Source organism: Gymnogyps californianus, chromosome 5 (assembly GCF_018139145.2).
Source record: "Gymnogyps californianus isolate 813 chromosome 5, ASM1813914v2, whole genome shotgun sequence".
In the NCBI taxonomy this organism is placed as follows: Eukaryota; Metazoa; Chordata; class Aves; order Accipitriformes; family Cathartidae; genus Gymnogyps; species Gymnogyps californianus.
Window position 1 is genome coordinate 342,602 of NC_059475.1, and position 20,098 is coordinate 362,699.

The window sequence follows — 20,098 nt, forward strand, 5'->3', positions numbered from 1 at the left end:
TTGGTAGCAAACTGGGAGCTGATAAGACCTTTCTTGTCCATCAGAGTTATTCCTGTGGGTAGGTGAGTTAAAAGCGAGAAGGAGCAGAGGTGGTTTTGGTCGCAGGGATGAAAGGACAAAGCAAGCCGGAGGGCTGAGAGCTCAGCTTGTCTCAGTTCCCTGCGAGATAGTTAGCAGCTTTCCACGCTCTTGGGAGTGAAGTTTTGAGGCTGAGTTAACCCTGGTGCCTTTCTCTGCAGTTCTGGCTGAGGCACGTCACCTCCGGGAGAGTCGCCTGCTGTCTGCGGCTGGCCTCGGCCACGGGCACAGCCCCTGCGGCCCCACCGCCTCCTGGAAGTGCCTGTGGTGGGAGCCTGGGGGGACCCCGGCGGCGTTAGGGGTTCAGCAGCGGAACGGCCGTGGCCCTTGTGCTTCAGCAGAGCTGTGTCCTGCCAGGCAGGCAGCGGCTGGGGTCGGCGTGCCTGGGGAAGGAGGTGGCTGTCCTCCAGCTCTGCATCCGAATCCCCCGTCAGAATCCTCTTGAGCTGAGGCTGTCGCCTTCAGACCCCGTGCCACGCCGGGGTTTGCGACCCCGTCCTGCCTGCTGCCGCAGCCCAGCCCGAGGCGAGCGTGCCCTGCTGGGGCACGAATGGCTCCCTGCGAATGAAGCAGGTGAATGAAAATTACTGTGTAGTGTGAGCTCGCTAATGGCCAGTTCTTGATGCATTTAACAGCTTGAGGCTAATTAAATGTAGGCTACTTAGAGCTGCCAGGCGACTGTGTTCCAAGGCCATCGATACGATATGAAACCAGGGTTCACTTCCAAGTCCCGGAAATAAGAGTATTGCTACAGGATGAGGTGCCACCTAGTAACCGACCTTTAATTGCAATCGCTGCTCCTCTCCGGGGAGGCACAGCGGGCGCTGCCTTTTTGCTCTTAAACCGGGGCTGAGGACTCTCGAGGTGCAGGGCTGCTCCGACCCTTCAGGCGAGCTGAAAGCAGCGTGGCTTCTCGCGACAGCGCTCACGGCGCTTTATACAGCCAGAACCGGTTTAATTACGGGAAGAAGCACCACCACGCAGACTTCTGTACAGCGGTATGGCTCTAGCCACAGCAGGGGCTTGGACCAGCCTGACTTTTAATTGCAGAACAAGATAAATCAGCCCTAATGAAATAGTTGTTCCCGACCTGTGGTGCTTGTGTGTGCTTATCTGCGTCTTTCTGAGTTCGCGGCGTGGCTATCACAGCTGTTACACGTGCACACACACACACACGTTCACGCTCTGGCACCCTCGTAGCTCCCACGTTTCATTCAGTTTATCCCCACAATTCACCTCCAACACAGGGAGGCACCTATTGCCGTTTTAGAGAGGAGGGGATGAAAGGGTGGAGCTTGAGGTTAAACTTACAAACCGGTTAAAAATTTCCAGTTCTTACAAAGAAAAAAGACTCTAAAGCTTTGGAACGCTCTAGTGGGTTTGCCCTGGAGTTCACAAGGACCATAAGAAAGCTGGAAACTGGGCTGCGGTCACCTGTCCCGTGCTACTGCCTTCCTCATTAACTGAAATTAGGAAAAATTAAGAGAAAAACGTTTTCCCCCGTGAAAGGGGGAAAAAACTGTTTCCCCCAAGGAACCCTTGCTAGCCCTGTCACTCTGGATTTTCTGTGTCGCTCAGTATTTCTGTTACCCCAGCATATTTAACAGGTTGTTTTCCCAGCGTGCGTGGCCAAAGTGCCAACTTCTTTTAAGTGTCTGCCCAGCCAGCACCCACACGCAGCCCTAGCTCCGGGCCACGCACAGACGCGTCAGCTCCAGCCTTTTTTCATTACCCACGTTCAGACAAAAAGAGGTCTGGGGGGACGATTCCTTTGGGTGACGTGGATGGCAAAGGAGGGAGGCGGGAATGATACCAGTGTCAATACAGTGACTCGACGGCAGCTGAAGATCTGGCCGCCTGTGTCCGCACGGGTGTTAACGTTTATTTACCATTTTGCTCGTGGTAGTTGAGCCGAGCACAACTGTCGGGGTGCTTAGGGCAGGTGCAGAGGCTCGGCTGAGCCCGGACCAAAACCCAGTCAGGCTAACAAACAACTGCATTTTTTCCAGTGTCCGTGAAAGCAGTGGGTTGGACCTGCAGCCACGCGGTAATCGTGCTGAGAAGAGGATTGTGCTGGCTGTGGTGAAAGAGGAAGGACTCAAGTTTCTCGGCAGTGCAAGAGCAGGGAGGTCACTGAAGGCAGAGGAAAACGGGGCCAAAGTGCAAAAACAGAGCTGGGGAGGGAAGCTGGCACGAGGTAACTGGCTTTTCCTGCGATGCCGAGTTGCACGTTAAGGCGATGACTGACGAGGAAGCCGGGTCGTCTCCAGCGTTGCGCTCGCCTGACGGCGGCTGGATGCTGCACCGTGGTTTGTCCCCAGTGCCAAAGCTCTTCCCCAGCTCCTCGGCGTGCTGGGAAGGCACCATCCCCGCAGCTCTGCTGCAACTTCCTTCCTCCATGCGAGTCGGAAAGTGTCCTGCTCCTGCAAAGCCGCCGTCACGTCGTCGCCTCCCAGCTCAAGTCCAAGCTCGGTCACGGCCGGGACACGTGGCCCGTCTCCGCGGGCGGTGCCGCGGTGGTTCCTCCCGTGGCCACGGCACTGCCAGGCTGGGGAAGGGGGCTCAAGTCCGTGTTTCTCATTCTGCTTGGTGAGCAGTGGCTACACCTCGGTGGAGTACTCCATCATGCTGGGGGAGGAAAGAGAGGGGCATTGTGGAAGGGAACTGTCCGAATCGGGAAACAATGGGGAGGTGTGAAAAAATATTCAGAGTGGGAACAGGGCCTTTTGTCAAAAATAAATGGAGAAAGAATGACACGCTGTTTGTGGAAGATCCCTGTTTGTGGAAAATCCCTGTTTGTGGGAAATCCTTCCGTCAACGGGAAGCCAGAGCCTGAAAGCTGTCCAACTGTGGCAGCGAGGTGCTTCCTGAGCCCCGCGCCTCTGCTCTCGCCTGGATTTTGGGGTGGCAGCTGGGACAAGGGGACCGTGGAGAGGGGCAGGCTGAGCCCTCCTCCAAAGCGGGGCTCAGTCCATAAAGGACAGCAGCACCAGGGTGGCCCAGCCTGTGGCTCTCAGCCACATTGGTTCTGTTTCCAGCTGAAATACTTAATATTTTTTTTTAAACAAACTTTAAATGGAAAATTTGGGCAAAATTGCTCCTTGTTTTAACTCGGAGCTTTTCTTTTTCCTTTTTTTTTTTCCTCAGGTGGGACTCATCTCACTGGCCTTGAGTGCCTAAAAGCCAGGCACCTGGGCAGTGAGTGAGGCCACAGGCACGGAGGGAGATGGATCCTTGTTTGTGGGTAAGGCAGCTCATCTTAAAAAGAACATTTTCTGCTGTAGGTGCCAGGTAGTAGAGGCCGGGCTGAAAGCAGGGGGAGAAGCGACTCTGAAAAGGGTGACGGAGGAGCTGCCCTGAGGGCAGGAGCTCACAGCCCCACCTTCTCCATGCCTGTGGTGGTGAGTGTTAGCCTGGCCGTGGGGCTCTGGGGCGGATGGATCCCGCGGCCAGGCAGGTCTCCTGCTGGAGGCTGTGCCGTCTCTGAGCACAGCAGCCCCTGGCACCTTCGGGGGCATCACCCACCTCAGTTCTTTACGAAGGTTGCTGTGTTTTCTGTCCAGAAATTGATTCTTAACCGACTGGGGGACATCAGGGATGTACCAGGCTGCAATCAGTTTGACGCACAGAGCCACGTGCTGCAGAAAGCAAAGGGAGCCACCACGGGCAGTGAGGAGCTCCCCGGGCTGGTTAACGTGGCCCGTGCGAGTGGCACGGACCCAGCCCGTTTCCCCCTGCCGCCGTCCCCCCCCGATTGCCCCAGCCTCCTCCTGCCTCCCTGGCCGCTCACCTCAAAGAGGATGAGGAAGGCAAGCCGGGCCGCGAAGATGTGCCAGAACTGGACCGTGTAGCTGTAGTCGTCGGCGTTCCTGTAATCCCGGTACCTGCAGCACAGCCCCATCGGTGCCAGCCCAGGCTCCCCCCGTGCCAGGCGTTGCGCCCTGCCTCGGCTCCCTCCATGGGGGTCCGAGAGGAGCCCCGGCAGCTTCCTCCGCATGGCTGCCTCCAAGCCCTGCTCCATCACCTCTCCGTTCCCCGGCCGCAGGCTGGATGTCACGGTGAGGGGTGAGGGGCAGGGCAGGGGGGGAATGCCACTGAGCAATGGCCACGGGCTGCTGTTACCTGCACTCCTTGATCTCGTGCCTGACAAAGTCCGGCAGCATTTCGGGCACCTTTGTGTACGGCTCGAAGTCCTGAATGCGGAAGACGGAGAGGCTGTGGTTGATGTAGCCGGTCGAGCAGCTGCGGGGGGGGAAAGATCATGTCTGCGCACATTGGCCCGGCGGCGAAGGGGCTGCTCCTGGTTCATGGCCACGCTGAGGGGTTGTGGCGTGCCCTAACCGAAAGCTGCAGCTCTTGTGTCTTCTAGGGGACTCAAAGGCCTCTGACTGCTACAAAGCCTCTCTGTCTGCAGCTTTCATTTCTATGACTTCCCTGCTGTGTGGATTCTCAGGTGACTAGTAGTATGGTTGAGCACAGACTGTAGCCTCCCATTTGGGGGAAGCCAGCACCCATCTGGGGCTCTCCCTCCCCTCCCTAGCTACCCATTTTCACAAAGCCTGGGGGAAGTGAATGTCTCTGAGACTTCTGTCCAGTTTGACTGAACTTGGCCGGTGAGCCAAGGCTTGGAGGAAGACGGGGAGGGCAGGAGAGAGCATGCGCAGGCACCCAGGCAGTCCTGCAGCTCTCCAACTTTACACGGTGCTCTTTCCATTCAGGGGTACCCATTTACCCACCACGGGGATGATGTGAGTGGGAGGCCGGCTGGGATGCTGAAGACGGTGCCATCTGGAAAACCCTCCCCTGCTCCCCTTTCCCCCCACCCCACCGTGGGGGACCGCTCAGCTGCCTTGCGCTCCTGCGCCGATGGCACTGAGGCAGGCAGGGCTGCGAGCAGCCGACTGGCAGCACTCACTCCACGCCAGTGCTGTTTTCCGTCATGCAGGGGCTGTACGTGTACTTGTAGACCTGCACGGGAATGAAGTCGGACGTGATGGCGATCACCAGTCCGTTCCCGATGACAGCCAGGATGCCGATGGCCTCCAGGACCTGCAGCCAGATTCCTGCGGGAGAGGAGCGGCCAGTGAGGCTCTCTGACAGCTCGCTGCCGCTGTTCAAGGGTTGCAGACGAAGCCCCAGCTCAGGGACAGGTTTGGCACGGCCAGAAGAGGTCAAGGAAGGAGGCCTCCAAGCTGCCCCTCAGCCTCTGCAGGGTCTGAAATTGCTTCTCCTTCTCCAACCCACAGCTCTCCCTGTGCTCTCCTACCTCCGTGGTGAAGTGATACCAGTCCCTGGCAAAGGGATGCTCAAGGGTTTCACACCGGGGAAAGGGCTTAACGCCGGCACCGTTCGCACAAGCAGCAGCACGGGAAGGAGGGTGCTCCTTGGGCCCCATCTCACCGATGTCCTTGGCCTTCCTGGGCACCATGCGCCGATGCAGCCGCATCATCTTGATGGCATCCAGGTGGATCTCGAAGAGGTTGTTGCAGAATGCCAGCAACGGGGCAAGGGGAAAAGCAGCGACGAAAATGGTGGTGAAGCTGTACTGGATCACTGTGGAGGGGGAAAATGCCAGGTGCTGGTGTGAAGCCACTGCAGAGGGGACATTCCACAGGGTCCTGACCGCTGTCTGGGTTTTCCCTGCTTTGTGGCTTATGTCAGAGGGGCTTTGCAGGGGTGAAAGGGGGAGATAGACCTGTCTTGGGGACCCCACACCCCCACAGGGGACACCCACCTCTCACAGGGCTGTCAGAGAGAGGGATCTGTGGGAGCCCCATAGGGCACTGGTTGAGGCAGCCAGGCAGAGGGACCGCCCTGGGGTTACAGCCACCACCTTGACACTCCTGCGAGGAGAGGAAGGTCCCAGGCAGGGGCCCAAGGCCAGCACAGTTGCCTGCTCTCTCCTGTTTTGGGAATGATCTCCTTGGTGTGCCGGAGCTCTTGGAGCGGGGCTGGGCATGGAGCTGGGTCTCAGAGCTCTCCCTTGCCTACGTATGGGCTCCCCAGCGTCAGGCTCTCTCCAGCCAAGGAGGGCACGTGGCTCTGCACCCAGCATCCCTCCTCACTCGACCCGCTGCCCTACATACCCATCTCCAAGAACTCGTCAAACAAGCTGAAGATGTTGACCTCGTTGAGTTGATAGTTGCTCAGCCACTGCGTTTTGCAGGGGTCCTCGGCCTCCTCCTCCTCTCCTAACATCATGCTTCTCTTTTTGGGGCGCTGCTGCTTCTTGCGTAGCTTGTAGGTTATCCAGCTGCAAGGGGAGGGAGTGATTTGTATGGCTGCCTGCAGAGGACAGCAGGGCTGAACTGCTGCCAGTGACAGCCCTGGAGACCTGAGGAAGGAAAAGGAGGAAATCTTGGCCCAAAGACCAGGGTTACTCTCTGTGAGAGCTGGGAAGCTGTCCTGAACGGGGAGGAGCACCAGTGAGCACTCCGTGGGCTGGAGGAAAGCTTACGGGATGAGATACTCCATCACGTTGCTGATGGTCTGCTTGAGCAGCATAATGATGGCCATCTGGATGAAGAGGTCAGTGATGCAGCCGCTGGGGTGGCACTGCGAAGGGACGAGAGGAGAGGAGTTGTGCCCTGTAAGCAGGGCGGCCTGGCCTAAGGGGCTTTTTGGCCAAGGCAGGTAGTATGGGAGGAAGCTGAGATTCCCAGAGCCTTGCTGGGCAGTGGGGAAAGGAAGAGTAGGAGTTGTGGTGTGGGGTCAGAGAGCTTCACGGCAAGTCCCTCACCTCCTCCAGCCTCCACTTGCCAGCAATGCGCACGTAGTTCCCTGGGTGGCCGTTGATCCTGAGCGAGGAAGCAACAACAGTGATATCTGTTGAGCCCCACTGCTGACACCCGTTGGGTGAACATCCAGGTGCAGGATGGAGGACATCATCCTCCAAGTACTGGCGGAGAGGCAAGGGGCTTCCCCCACCCACCATGCCCACGGGGAAAAGTCATGGCCCCCCTGAGATCCCAAACAGGGTAGGGTAGGGTAGAGGGACTGGGCTGTCCCTAGACCCTGGGGAGAGTTGGGGATGTATGCCCCAAACCCAGGCTCCCCTCTGCTCCCCCCCAGGTCCCCAGCCACCACTCACCGTCCCAGGAAAAAGGCGATGTAGATGAGCGAAGAGAAGTTTGTGAAGAACTGGAAGGTGAAGATCTTCACGGTGAAGTTGTTCTCACGCTGGGAGAAGGTCCGTGGTTTCTCTGGGGAAGGGAGCAAGGCCCAGGGGCTTGGTCACAGAGCGGTGGGACCTTGCCCTGCTCCCCCTCAGGTGCCACAGCAGCTCTTTGAAGGTTGGAAGGGTGTCTCTGCTTCTCATGCAGCCTTCCCTGCCCTTCACCTGAGCCCTTTGATGGAGCTGAGCCCAGCTAAGCAGGGAGGTCCCTCAGGGCCATGAGCTGGGGGAGAAGGGACCCTTCAGCTGGGAGGAAAACCGTGTTGTGAGCATTCCTGCAGCTGTGGTGGCTTCCTGCTCACGCCGGCTCTCAGCCCCGTAGGGTGACTGCCCCTCCAAAGCGTGATGTGGCTGTGGGACGGCCAGCTGGCAGCATGTGGGCCACAGATGAGCTCGTGTGTTGGAGGGCTGCTGGCCTCCCATGGGGACCTGCATGGCAAGAGCTGCCCCGTAGATGCTTTGTGATGGTGGAGGAAGGGCAGGGGCCGGGAGCCTGGCTGCGTTCGGGGACCAAGGGGGTGCTGCGCTGCGGTCCCCGGGTACTGCTGGGCAGCTCGGCGCTGCGGGGTGTGGGTGCAGGTGGGAGACAGCCCCCAGTTTCCCTTACCCAGGTCACAGAGATAGAGGGCCACACGCCTGTTGACCTGCAGGAAAGAGGTATAAAATGAGAGGGGAGAGCTGGTGGTGGAAAAGCAAGGAGAAGACCCGCTGCCCGCCCCGTGTCTCACTCCGCACCTTGGTCATGATGACAATGGTGATGTAGTGCAGCACGGCCCCTGTCATCACCGCCATTGTGTTGGCCTGCTCGCGGAGGAACTCAAAGGTGCTCTGGGTGAAGAGAGCTGTTGCCACCACCCGGTAAATGACGAGCGCGTGGGCGATGCCGATCAGCACGGCAATCTGCGGAGGAGGGCAGCGGGGTGGTGAGAAGCCATGCATGGAGGGCACGTGCTCCATCCCACCTGAGGACCACCAGCCCTTCAAACCCTGGCTCCCTTCACCAGAGCTCATCTGGACGTGGCCTCAAATGCAAGCCAGTGCTCTTCAGTTAAGGATGAGAGAGAGGTTCATAAGGTGGATGTCTCCACCTGAACTACTCATCTAGACTCTCTCCATTGGCCCACGGGGAGAAACGAGGGCATCAAGGGTTTGCCTCTTCCTACCCTCTGTGTTACTGCCTTGATCCTCACTGCCTTCCGCTGCAAGAGCAGAGCCTTCAGCCCAGATCCCCAAAGGGTGGTTGGCCTCTCCCATCAGCACAGCGAGGTGTGAGCGTAGGGAGGCCCCTGGATCCTTGTGATGGGCACGGACCTGCCCTGACAACCTGGTTTCTGCCTTTGCTCCAGCAATAGGACACTCTGAGGTGCTGTTCTTGCAGCAGAGCAGGGAGGGAAGGAGGAAAGCCCATGTGCCCTTAAACCAGCTCTTCCTATGGTCACCCTGGCACGTACCATCAGCAGAACCAAGAGGAGTATGATGGTGCTGCGGAAGTAGGAGTGCTGGTACTGCCGGGGTTCATGCTGCAAATTATTGATCAGCTCCATAGCCAGTTCCTCCTTAAAAAGAAAAAAAAAATAAAAATCAAAAAGTGGGAAAGAAAGGATCCAGCAGAGCTGTGCCCAGGTAGTGGAAAATCTGGGGGTCGTTGTGTTAATGGACATATGGGATGAGGAGCACCAGAGAAGGACAGGGATGAACACCCAACCCAACCCAACCCACAACAGCATGGCCAATCCTGATTGAGTTCAAGCCCTTATGCAGGTGGAGAGGTGACTAGCACTGCAGAGAAGTGGCTAGCATCTGCTTAACTCTCTGGAGGGCTCCGTCTCTCCCAGGACTCTCCCGGGACTGTCAGATGTTGGCTTTGCTGTTTTTTTAAGTGTCTCCATTCGGTGTTTACATCTACAGAGAATCAAGCTGGGCAAGGGGGGCCCTGTGACGTGTCTTTTCTGTAGGTCCAGCTGACTACTGCCCTGAAAAGGGAAGCACTAAGCAGGAAAGATGACATCCTCACCTCTTCCTCATCCCACCTGTACAGGTCCCAGTCGGTGACCACGGTGGCTCTCTGCCTCTTCCACAGCTCCAGGAACACAGTGGCTGTGGGGGGAAGGAGAGAGCGCTGTGACACTCGGGGATGGCTCTGGAGACGAAGTCACCCCTCCGTCCCACAGAGCGGGATGGATAGTCCTGTAACCATCCAACCTGATGGCAAATCAGCCTGGACTGCCCTTGGCCCAAGAAGGACAGGCAGCCACCTCTGCACCTCAGCGACCAGGAAGGACCCTGGACATGCAGCCATGGGTGCTGGGCCCCACGGTGGGATGGGGATGGAGGTGTGCGGGTGAGTTTTCGCTGGGGGTCAGGCCAGCTCTAGAGTCTGTAGGAGTTTTGGCATAAACCAGAGTAAGCACCAGGGCTGCTCTGCTATGGTGGGCATGTTTACATGGCGCCAGCCAGACACGTTATTCTGGATTAATGAAAAATACAGCTTTCAAGTGGAACAGGTATCCTGCACTGCACCCCAGCATGGCTACACCTCTGCAAATCCATTTACAACCACCCCTTCTGTTAATCTGGATTGACCTTCCTGAGCTTGTCCCCGTGTAAACCAGCCCACAGCGACACGTAAGACCATGTCCGTGACCTGCTCAGGCCACGGCCTCGCGGGTGAAACGCCCAGCCCACACCGGCCGTGGTGTTTTGTAACTGAAGGGGCTGTAGTAAAGCCAAATGAGATGTGTAGCTAATGTGGTGATGGGATCACATCAGCTCAGAGCCCAGTGGTCTGCCGTGCTTATTCCACAGCAGCTAAGAGATCATGCAGCAATGTGGGAAGGTTAATGAGGGATCTGGCGGTCCCTCCTTCCTGCGGCTGTCACCGCTTACAGGCAGCTGCTAGAAAAGCCCGGCTAGAGAGGCTGTCGGGTGCTTTGCAGGAGGTTGTGGCGGGTGAAGGAGTAAAAGCTTTCCAGCAGGACAGGTAAGGAGTGGTTGGGGAGCTGAAGGAAATTGCTGGGGTGATTTTGTTCCTTGCCTTGTCTGGAAGGGGAGCTGATGGCCCTGGAAGAAGAGAAGATAAGGACCAAAAAGCCCCTGGATGGTGAAGCTGTGTTGGTGTCCCATTTTCCTCCACCTACTCTCCCTCTAAGCCACAGTGGGCTGATCCCTCTTCCAGGCTGCGTGTGCTTGGCACCAAGACATTGACACCTACCCCAGATCGCCATGAACATGGCAAACAAAACCGTCCCCTCGTTGTCAATCATGTGAGTGACCTGGAGAAGATCAAGGAAGAGCGTGATGGGGGTAGCGAGGTGCAGGGGCTGTGGCACCTCGGGGTCTGGGGAGAGACCTCTGCGCTCAGCGGTCCTCTTGCCACCCTGGTCCCCCCGAGACAGGTAAAGATGCTGCAGGAGGGCAAAATGCAGGAAAGGGATGGACACTGGGACTTGTTAGTGGTAAACTCTTCCTTGGTGGTGATGGAGACCGTGATCTGGCTATACCTCCTCCTTATTACAGAGGTTAGTGGAGGTTTCCTGCATGCTGTAGCCAGTTTGCTGGGGTGGCTTTTCTTTCTAGTGGTGTGGGAACAGCACAGGCTGGGAGCGGTTCCCCATCCTTTGCCTTGAGCCTGTCTTGGGAAGGGGGCTACCAACCTTGGCATAGGTGCAGGTGTCAGAGAGGAGCCAGAACGGGCACTTCTGGTCGCAGAGCGGGCACATGATGGTGTTACTGGCTTCACAGATCTCCTTGCTAGAGAGAAAGGCATGGAGGGAAGCAAAGGGGGATAACAGTGGCTCAAAGCCACGTGCATAGCAAAGGCTCATGAACGGGATGCGCGTTTGGCATTCCCAACTGTCGTACCTCACCTGGCTGGAATTGAAAACAGTAATCCCAGCCACGAAGACCACCAGTCCGACCACTGCAGCGATTCCCAGCAGGTAGGTGTACCAGCCCAGCCAGGCAAAGTACAAGGCCACCTTCTCACCAAAATAGCACCTAGAAGGAAAGGTGAGATGTGGTTTGCGGCCAGTGGAAGAGACCACGTTGTTAGGGGTCACTAGGAAATGCTCTTCCACCCCCAAAGGGATATCGGGTCCGGGAGGGGCAGTGCTGTCTGCACGTTTGGGGATTTTGGTGGGATTGGGAGAGTCAGCCCAACCGAGTAGAGGAGCTGGAGGACCCACAAGCGTGCAGCATTTCCCAGGGGATTTCAGCAGCAGCATGTGCAAAGATAGCTGGGTCTCCTTGCGCTCTGACTGCACGGGAATGCAGTGAAGCATGTTGTGGACGTCACTGTGGGGCTGCACAGCAAAGACGTGCTGAGAGTGCAGGTCCGGCTGAGAGGCGAACGCGGGATGGAGAGCAACGCGAGGCCATTGTGGGGGCTGGCTTGGTCTGCACAGCGTGGTGTAGGGCACACTGTCCTGCCGGGGTTTGGAGAAGCCTGTGAGAAGGCTTCTCCTGTTCTCGGTCAACCTGGTGACTGATGCAAACTAAGGAGTGAGATTTTATTTCTTTTTTTTTTTTTTCCCCCCTCTTCCCCCCTTGGTCAATATGCCACAGGGAGAGCTGCTCTCGCTGATGCCCGCTTCCATATGAAGTGGGCATGGTCCCACGAGCGCTGCTTCTGCCTTTCCGTGAAGGGAGCGCAGAGGGTCTAACTCAAGGGGAGATGCCTGCATGTGGTCAGACTGACCGTATCCCAGGTAAGAGGGGTGGGAACGGTTGAGAGACCAAGTCGCAATCAGTGCCTACAGAACAATTTTAGAAACACCGCGCTTGAAGAAGATGAGGGGGCTGCAGGGTGCAATGTTTCTCAAACCAGAGCAATTCCTCCTCCTGGGCTCAGCTATCTCCCTGCTGTGCTTTCATGTCTCATTCTTATGGCGGCAGTATCTCAGTTTTTCTGGTGTGGGGAAGAGCGTTGGAGGCATGGGTGAGAAATGATGGTAACTATTGACTGATGGACCTGCCTCCCCTCCTATATTCCAGAGGAATTAACTTTCTACCAGCAGTCAAAGGTGGTGATGTGCTCCCTGGCCTTTGTTTAAAACAAACAAAACCCTCAACACTCCTCCCCGCCCCCCCAGTATCATACTCAGCCCCTTAATCCTTCCGTGATAGCGACAAGTCATGATGCATTGACCTTAGAAATGATGAGTTGTCTGACCTTGTGCACCATGGAGGCATCAAGAGTCCCTAGTGCCTCTGCTAGACTTGTAAACTGTAATAAACATTTAAGGAAGGAAAGCACATCTCCAATTTAACATTTCTTCTCCCTAACAGAGCCCACTGACAGCTTTGTGAAGTAGCATGTTCTTTTTGCCTTCCTTCCCCTGACCATGGAGAGTTAGTTTTCTTCCCCTTTTAAAAGAAGAGCTGTGCTCTTCCCTGAGTTTTAATGCGGTTGTCGGAGCCCCTTGTTGCCTTTAATGCCCCAAGTTCCGCCGCAGGCTGGATGTGCTGCACGGATGCTCCGTTCCCATCTCGCCTTCCTTTGGAACGTGGGAGTATGTGGTTGAAAACGAAACGGGCTAATTAAAAACCGTGCAGATGCGGGGGTTGTTTCATACTGCAAAAATAGCAGATGGAGCTCGGTGCCACAGGGATACGCCTTAGGCTAAGAACTTTGCAGGCTTCAGAAGAAGCCCAATATGTGCGAGTAGAGCCAGGTTCAAACTAATGATTTAAAAGAAAACACAGGAGCCTGGCAAAGGGCATAAAGCTCTCTGGGTTTCAGGTGGGACCTCTTGGTTAGAAGGATCTGCCATGCCTCTTCTGCCTGCGTTACCTGATCTTCTCAATCGGCTGGCGGCAAAATATATCTCTCCAGCGAGCCCATTTCTCCTTTAGCAATTCGCTTACCTCTTCGTTCTGGAGAGCAGAGAGGTTGGTCAGACACAGGAATATTAGGGCAACCCTAATCCCCAGCCCAGCTCCCAGGCTGCTGCCGGGAGCCTGGTCATGCCCTTCACCCAGAGAGGTCTCGAGGCAGCCCCAGTTACCCAAAGATCTTCCCCCACCCGGTCTTGCTCCTCCACTTCTCGTGGCTTTTCCTCCCAGGCACCTGTGTGCTCAGCCTCACCTCGTGCAGGGGAAACGTTGCCTCAAAGACCTTCTTCTTCATCAGGTCATGCAGCTTCTCTGGTAGCAGAGCAGAACGGGGAGGATTAGTGAGATAAAGCTTTGCTCTTGCCCCTGTGTACTCCCTGCCAGGCAGAATCACCCCAAACCTTTTCTGGAGCCTTTGAGCGGGGGGCAAAAAAAGGCGCCTGGGAGAGGCTGAGCTATTCGAAAGGGATCAGCACTAATCCTTGCGGTTGTGCTACTCTGCCAGGCCGCCGCAGGCTGCGTTGTGGCTGGCTCTGGGAGCAAGCCAGGTAGGCAGGTCCTTAGAGACAGCTCGAAAGCCAGCACCCTGTGCTGCCCTGCTCGTCCTGGCGTGTCGGAGAGGGATGAGCTCTTCTGGGGACACAGGAGAGCGACGGTGGGCAGGTGAGGTCAGGGGTTTGGGGAGAGGGAGTAGAGGGCTGTTGCAGGTTCCTGCAGTCCAAATCTCCCAGCCTCTGGATGCAGCAGCAAATTTACTTGTCTGAGCTGCACCCTGCCTTTCTCCCCCCTCCTGCATCCTCCCCGGGGGTGGCGAGGCAGCTGGGGATGCCCGTGCCCGCCGCAGGGCAGGAGCCTTGCTGCAGATCCAGGCTGAGCATCACCTCTGCTGGCCCCGTTCCCTTACCGAGGTCGGGCGTCACCGTGTTCTGCAGGATGAAGTTCACGATCCGTATCCTGAGCAAGGAGAAAGTGTGGTTAAAGGCTGCTCTGGGGATACAGACTTGTGTTGTGTGGCCCTGGAAAACAAGGGAGGGAAGGGAGAAGGTGTGCACCAAAATCCAGGGAAGGAAGAGGGGAAGAAATGGGCAGCTGGCTGTGGACAGTGAGAAGCTGGCAACTTTGCACATGCTAGGTGGAGGTGGCCTTCTGTGGAAAATGAAAAGCCTGGCACGACTGTAAGCTGAGCTGGAAAATGGATGCTGGTGCGGAGAAAGGGGAGTGCAAGACGCTGGAAGTCAGTACCCCGGCTCAGCACCCACCTGGTGGTCACTGGTATGTCATGCTGGACGTCGGAGTTTTGCAGCCTGCTGTCGGGGTTCCTCAGGAGCCACTGGTATTTCCGGAAGATCTGTTTTGGGGCACGGACTCCATAAAATAGCTTCTTGTCCTCAATTTTCTAGTGGGTGGAAGAGAAGGGCAGTTAGAACGATGCTGGCAGAGCCAGAGGGGCAGGGAAAGGGGCAGAGCTGCAAGGGCCAGGGGCTGTGTGAGTCCTGGGGCTGGGGTCTCCCCTGGTTGAGCAAGTGGTTTATTTTCCAGCACTGATATGGTGATCAGCTCAATGGTTCAGGTCTCTCCCATCTCCTGGGATGCAGGAGCCCAAACCAGGCTTGGATCCTGGGTACCGCAACATAGCCAAGTATGCACTGCCTTTTCCTCCTACAGCCCCTCACCTTGATGGTGAACCCCTTCTTGCTCAGTTCGTCCAGGAACTTCTTCCTCTTGATCTCCTTCTCGCTGCCCACTTCGTGGATGTCGCTTACCAGGACGAAATCCCACTTCTCTTCATCCTGCCCACAGAAAACACCAGGGAATTAATGGGGGTGGCAAGCCGAGAGCTCTCCCTCTCAGCTCCAGCCTCTCAGGGGTTTGGACCTTCATCATGACTGCATAGAGGGCCCCTGGGAACTGGGAGTGAGCAGGAGAATGGGGATGGGGAAACTGAGGCACCTGCTGCCTTGACACTGCCCCGCTCCCCTCTTTGAGCTGTGCTGAACTCGCTGTGAGTGCAGAGGGAGCAAAGCTTACCGGGGGGGCAAACGGGCCCGTGTCTTCGACAGGAAAATCCCTCCAGGGAGTCAACAGAATTTCGTTCTGCGGAAGAGAAAACCAGCGAAGGCTTCAGCAGGCTCCCTGGGAGATCCCGCGTCTGGGCACGGAGCAAACCTCTCCCTGCAAACGTTGGGATGGCATCGCGATGCCCTGGATCAGATCCTCCTGGGGGCTTCGGGATCAAGCTGCCCCGCTCCGGGTGGTGAGTGCAGGTGAGCAGTGCTCTGCTTGTGGTACACAGAAACCGGCCTGTCAGCAAAGCCCGCTTGGCGTTTAGATGCTCTAGGGAGTGTCATCGGTCGTACTTGCAGTACATCAAAAAAGACAGAGCCCATGTAGATAAAATTGCATTGCAACATAAGATCAAGATCCACCTGGCCCAGTTTTCCTCTCCCAGCAGCCACGAAGGGATGCCCAGGGAGGAGAGTAGGAGCAGGCTTGTCTGAAACCTGCCATACGCTCCTGCTCTCCAGTCTGGGGTCTTCCTGAGCCAAATACGGCTTCGTGTTTAGGGATCCTGGAGGGACTGCTGCTCTGTGAGTGTGCGCAGCCTCCTCTTGAACTCCTGTAATGCCCAACATTTATGGCACCCTGGGGTCGCAAGGGAGCCGGACAGGAGGAAAAAAAAAACCCTCCCTCTGTTCTGGACTTTGCTCCTTCTTGTTTCACCTGGTGCCCTGACATTTGTACTGCATGAGTGTCAACACTCAACTCTCTCTCCATGCTACGGTGGTTTTTACAATCTTTAAACAACCTTTTCCCTTCTTTAGTTGTTCCTTTCAGAAAGGGCACTGTTAGCTTTTTGGCAAGGGTGGGGAAGGTAGTTTTAAATTCCGGTGAAAGGAGAGTGGGGCACGGACAACGGAGGCTTGCACAACCCTGCGGACGGCAGCAAAGCAGGTGAAAAGCGAGTTCTTGGAAAAACACCTCGGATGCCTCAGTCTGCGGCCAAGGGACAGAGAGGGGAAGATGAACTGCTGGTGCTTGGCTTCTGCCTGGTTCCCTCCCGTGTGCTACCGGCTCTGAAGAGAGAGGCTGCGCAGCGGCGAACGCAGCTGCTCACCTTCACTATTTAAGTCTAATTATGCTCAGACACCCAAGGGTGCAGCTCTGGCGGTGCACGAAGCAAATAAGGCAGCCCTGTGGCAGCAGCTGCCCTCTGCCCAGTGTGATTCCCCAGCCCACGGTGCCCTTCTGCCGAAGGATGCTGCAGCGAGCACCCTCGGCTGGCCTGGACCTGGCGGGCGCCCAGAACTGGAGCACATCAGCTTCAAACCACTTTGTCCCTGTCCTCTACGCCTGGCTTCCCTGATGTGATCTCAGCCTGGGTTTGCTGTCATAGTTCCCTCTTGGGCAAGAGGGGATCCGTCCGACCAGCCTTTCAATGGATTGGCAGGAGCATGCCAGGCTTCAGATCCCAGTGGATGCAAGGAGTTTAATAAAGACACGCTCTGCAGGCCACGCTGTGCCAGGGGCAGGGAATGGATCCCGTCTTAAAAACAGCATTTTGGGGTTTTTTTGCAGTTCTCTGATGTGACTCATGGTGCAGCCCCACAAACGGTTATGCTGCTGTTCCCGAGGGCATGGTGACGCAGCGCAGAAGTGGGAAGGAGCTGCCAGGGGATGGGGATCTCGTCAGTCAGTATTGCCACCAAAGACATTGTGTCCTGAAACAGCGGCCAGCCAGACAAGTTCATCCAGCTGTAATCTCGGGAGCAGAGCGGTGGTGGTGCAACCATGCCCTGATGCAAGATCTGGATCCCAAGCTTTCACTGGAGAATGAGGCCATGGGAGCAGGAGAGACCGGGATGAGGAAAGGGCTGAAATGCTCTGCCAAATCCTCTCTCACGTGGAGCTAGGGCCCTGGCTTCACCCAAAGCAAAAGAGCCGTGAGGAGACTGACCAACAGAAAGCCAAAGTGAGAAGGCTTGAGAAGAGGGATATTCTCCCCCGGAGGTGCTGTTGCAATAAGAACCAGGACTTCTCACTGCTAAAAGGCACCCCAATTTAGGTCAAGACGCAGGGGGGGTTATGATGCTGTCACCTCCTCTGCCAAAGCTCTAAGCAGGCTCTGGGGTGGGAGAATTGGGTTTCGGCTCGGGCTGGCCTCCCCAGGTGGGTAAGCGCCTAGCTGGTGCGGCAGGCAGCTCTCCCTGTCCCTGGCCGAGAGCCCCTCTCTGGGCACAGGGGAGGGAGTAGGAGTCCCCTCGGGGCTCTGCCCCATCTGCTGATGCTCTGGTGCTGGCACAGATCTAGTCTGGCACCACCTCTCCGCAGGTCGCGTTGTCTCATTCCTGCCTGGCTGGTTTCTCTCAGCCTGCGTGTGCACCAGCCTCATCCTGCAAAGATTGCCTGCTGGGGCTCCCAGCTCTACCAGTGATCCCTGACGACGCGGAGGGGAAGCCACCCTTTGGGGACAGGGGGGTTTCGAGGTGTTCCTAGATGCCACTGGGGTCAGCACCTCGACACAGCCGTCCTGCTGGTGTTGAGCCCAGCAGAGCTCGGGACGAGGTGAATGGACCTGCTAGCATCGCAGCTTCTGTTTCCAGGTGGCTCCCAGCTCCACCGTCTGCAGGCACGGTGCCCTGCTCGGGAGTCAAAGCATCCTGACCAGCACGTCCGTTTCCTGGGGAAGAGGCTGATGGGATTACCAAGGTGGGCTCACAAATGGGACGTATCCAGCCATGGGGCTTGGTCTGTGTAGCCAGGCTGGGCAGCTGGAGTATCGGAAGCGTTACCCCCAGATCCCTGCCTGTGCCTCAGGGCCTTCCCCACGGGGAGAGCGTTGGGGCTGAGCCTGCAGAGCTTCAGCAGAGCATCCTTCCTCCACCAGCACTCCCAGTCATAACGTTGCTGGTCTCTCAGCCCTGATGCAGCCAGATCCTGCCCCTGCTTCTCCATGTTCCTGAAATAGCAAGCACTGATTTTAATCCCAGGAGGGACTTGTTGCTTTCTAATTTTCCAGTCAAGCCCTAAGAATCGGTATGGCTCTCTAGGGAATGAGGATGTCGTGGTAGCGGGGTCTGGCTTTTCTCTGTGTTCCCATAGCAATGTGATTTACCACCCGTACCCGCTCTGCAGGCACTGCGAGCGCCTCTGTGTAGGACTGAAAAATGGGGAAGAATTTGCGAATTATTTGCAGATTAGCACAGGCAATTTCCAGTACCCACCTCCGGAGCGGTAACAGATAAAAATTGCATTCAGCTGCAGAGGGGGATTCGCAAACCTGTGATGATGGAAGCATGGTGTTTCAGCAGATTTAATTCATTACGGTGGCTGCTGGCATCCCTGCGAGGCAAAGGCTGCTTTAAGCCTTGGCTGCTCGGACTGTTGTACAAAAGCCCAGCCTGCTTTTGGGGCCAGATGTGGCTTGTACGCAGGGACAGCTGCAGAAGGCAGGGACTTCGGATCACTACTACTCCCACACCTATTTTTTTTCTGTCCTGAGGGACTAGCGACACTCTCTGATTACGGCTGCTTTGCTCTGGCAGCAGAAGGCAGTCAGATCGGCCCCACGTGCAGGCAAGGCCACCTCGGCTCTGAAGCGGTTGTATAAACCCTGGACTCTAATCCCTGCTATCAAGGAGGACGGTGCCTGTTTCGCTCTTTCCTGCCCCGTGGTTGGAACAGGGTTGGAGGCACTCTGCGCAAAGGTGTAGGAGAAGTAACCGGCACGACGAGAAGCAGGAATTTCAAAGTTTAAAAGGGTTTGCGTGCCCTGAAGTGTGCCTGGTTTCTCTCCAGCTGCATCAGTGGGTCCTTGTCCCCTTGTCGCAGGCCAGGTAACCTGCTGCCCTGCGCGAGGTTACTGGATCCTTGAGAGGAATGGTAACAGGCACCCTTGGGCTGGGGGTGTAGTCACCTGTGTGAGTAACTCAGGCAAAGGACCTGGATAGGATCTGGCATCCTTGTTTTCCCTTCTAATCGTGGATTGGTGAGGGTTTGGGTGGTTCCCATCACCCACACTGAGATGGTCAAATTGCTCTTATCTCGGGGATGTTTCTTGCAAATGCTTCCCTTAGAGCACTTCCACTTACCTCCTAGTTTCCTAAGAAATGTGACAACCTTTAACTGAACAGGCAGGTGGTACACCTGTACATTTACTAGCCGCCCCAATCTTAGAGAGTTTGCCTGGCTTTTTGAATAAAAGAAAACCGCGTCTTTTCTTTCAAGCTAGAGAAACAAAACTTCACAGCTCCCCCTCTCCCCTTGCTTTATTTCAGGTACTCCTGAAACATCTGGGGCTGTCACCTCCGCTGCTATACGCAGTGCCTTTTCCTGGGTTTATATACGCTAAAGGGCTGGTCTCAGTCCAAACCGTCCTTCTCTGATCTGTGGTCCAGTACCTCTGAACTCCGGTACCAACATCTGGGGCCATACGTGGCCCCGCTGCACCTTGGGCTGGTGCATGGGGCTCAGCTCTGCCTCGCTCCCCGGCTGCAGGAAACTGCAGAGCCAGCAGCACACACCGCTTTCCCCGCCGCACGTTCATGGTAGGAACGAGATTGCTCGCTGGAAAGAGGAATGGGAGTTTTGTAGTACTTTTTGAGTACTTCAAAGGCTGAAAGCACATGAGTGGTAGAGATCGGAGCTTAGTGTGTCCCATGTTTCCAAGCTACAGGTGGCTCAGAGGTGCTGAAAACTAACTTCTTGGAAATAGCTGAGCAGTTTCTGTTTCCTACCTGCATGGTGGAGAGCCTTCCTCTTTCCCCTGCTCTCTTTTTGCTCCTCCGGGCAGATCTGTGAGGAGCTGTCTGTCGGGCGGATGGTGAAGCTGAGGCCACAGGCAGGACAAGCTGCGAGGCTCCTGGGGTTTCTCGCAGAGTGTGGTTTCCTTGCCCAGCTCCTTCGCCTGAGGTTTCATGTGAACCGAGCAGTGACTCGACTTCCGTGTGGGACTCTCGCCTGCCTTGGGAGGGAGCTGCCTCTGGCTGGCAGAGGGCAGATATCAAGGAGGAGGCG

General features: G+C 56.5%; 1 protein-coding gene across 1 annotated transcript; it reads right to left on the reverse strand.

Annotated features, from left to right (window-relative positions):
- Window positions 1-2,678: 2,678 nt before the first annotated feature.
- Window positions 2,679-15,859, reverse strand: ANO9 (anoctamin 9). The gene is given in 24 exon segments (XM_050896959.1): window positions 2,679-2,706; window positions 3,604-3,716; window positions 3,869-3,962; window positions 4,201-4,320; window positions 4,994-5,141; window positions 5,479-5,631; window positions 6,165-6,331; window positions 6,536-6,633; window positions 6,818-6,875; window positions 7,169-7,280; window positions 7,860-7,944; window positions 7,946-8,152; window positions 8,704-8,808; window positions 9,267-9,349; window positions 10,464-10,524; window positions 10,906-11,002; window positions 11,114-11,248; window positions 13,044-13,126; window positions 13,338-13,396; window positions 13,989-14,038; window positions 14,344-14,480; window positions 14,758-14,874; window positions 15,113-15,178; window positions 15,806-15,859. Coding segments are annotated over 24 exon segments (2,430 nt in total).
- Between the last annotated feature and the right edge of the window lie 4,239 nt (window positions 15,860-20,098).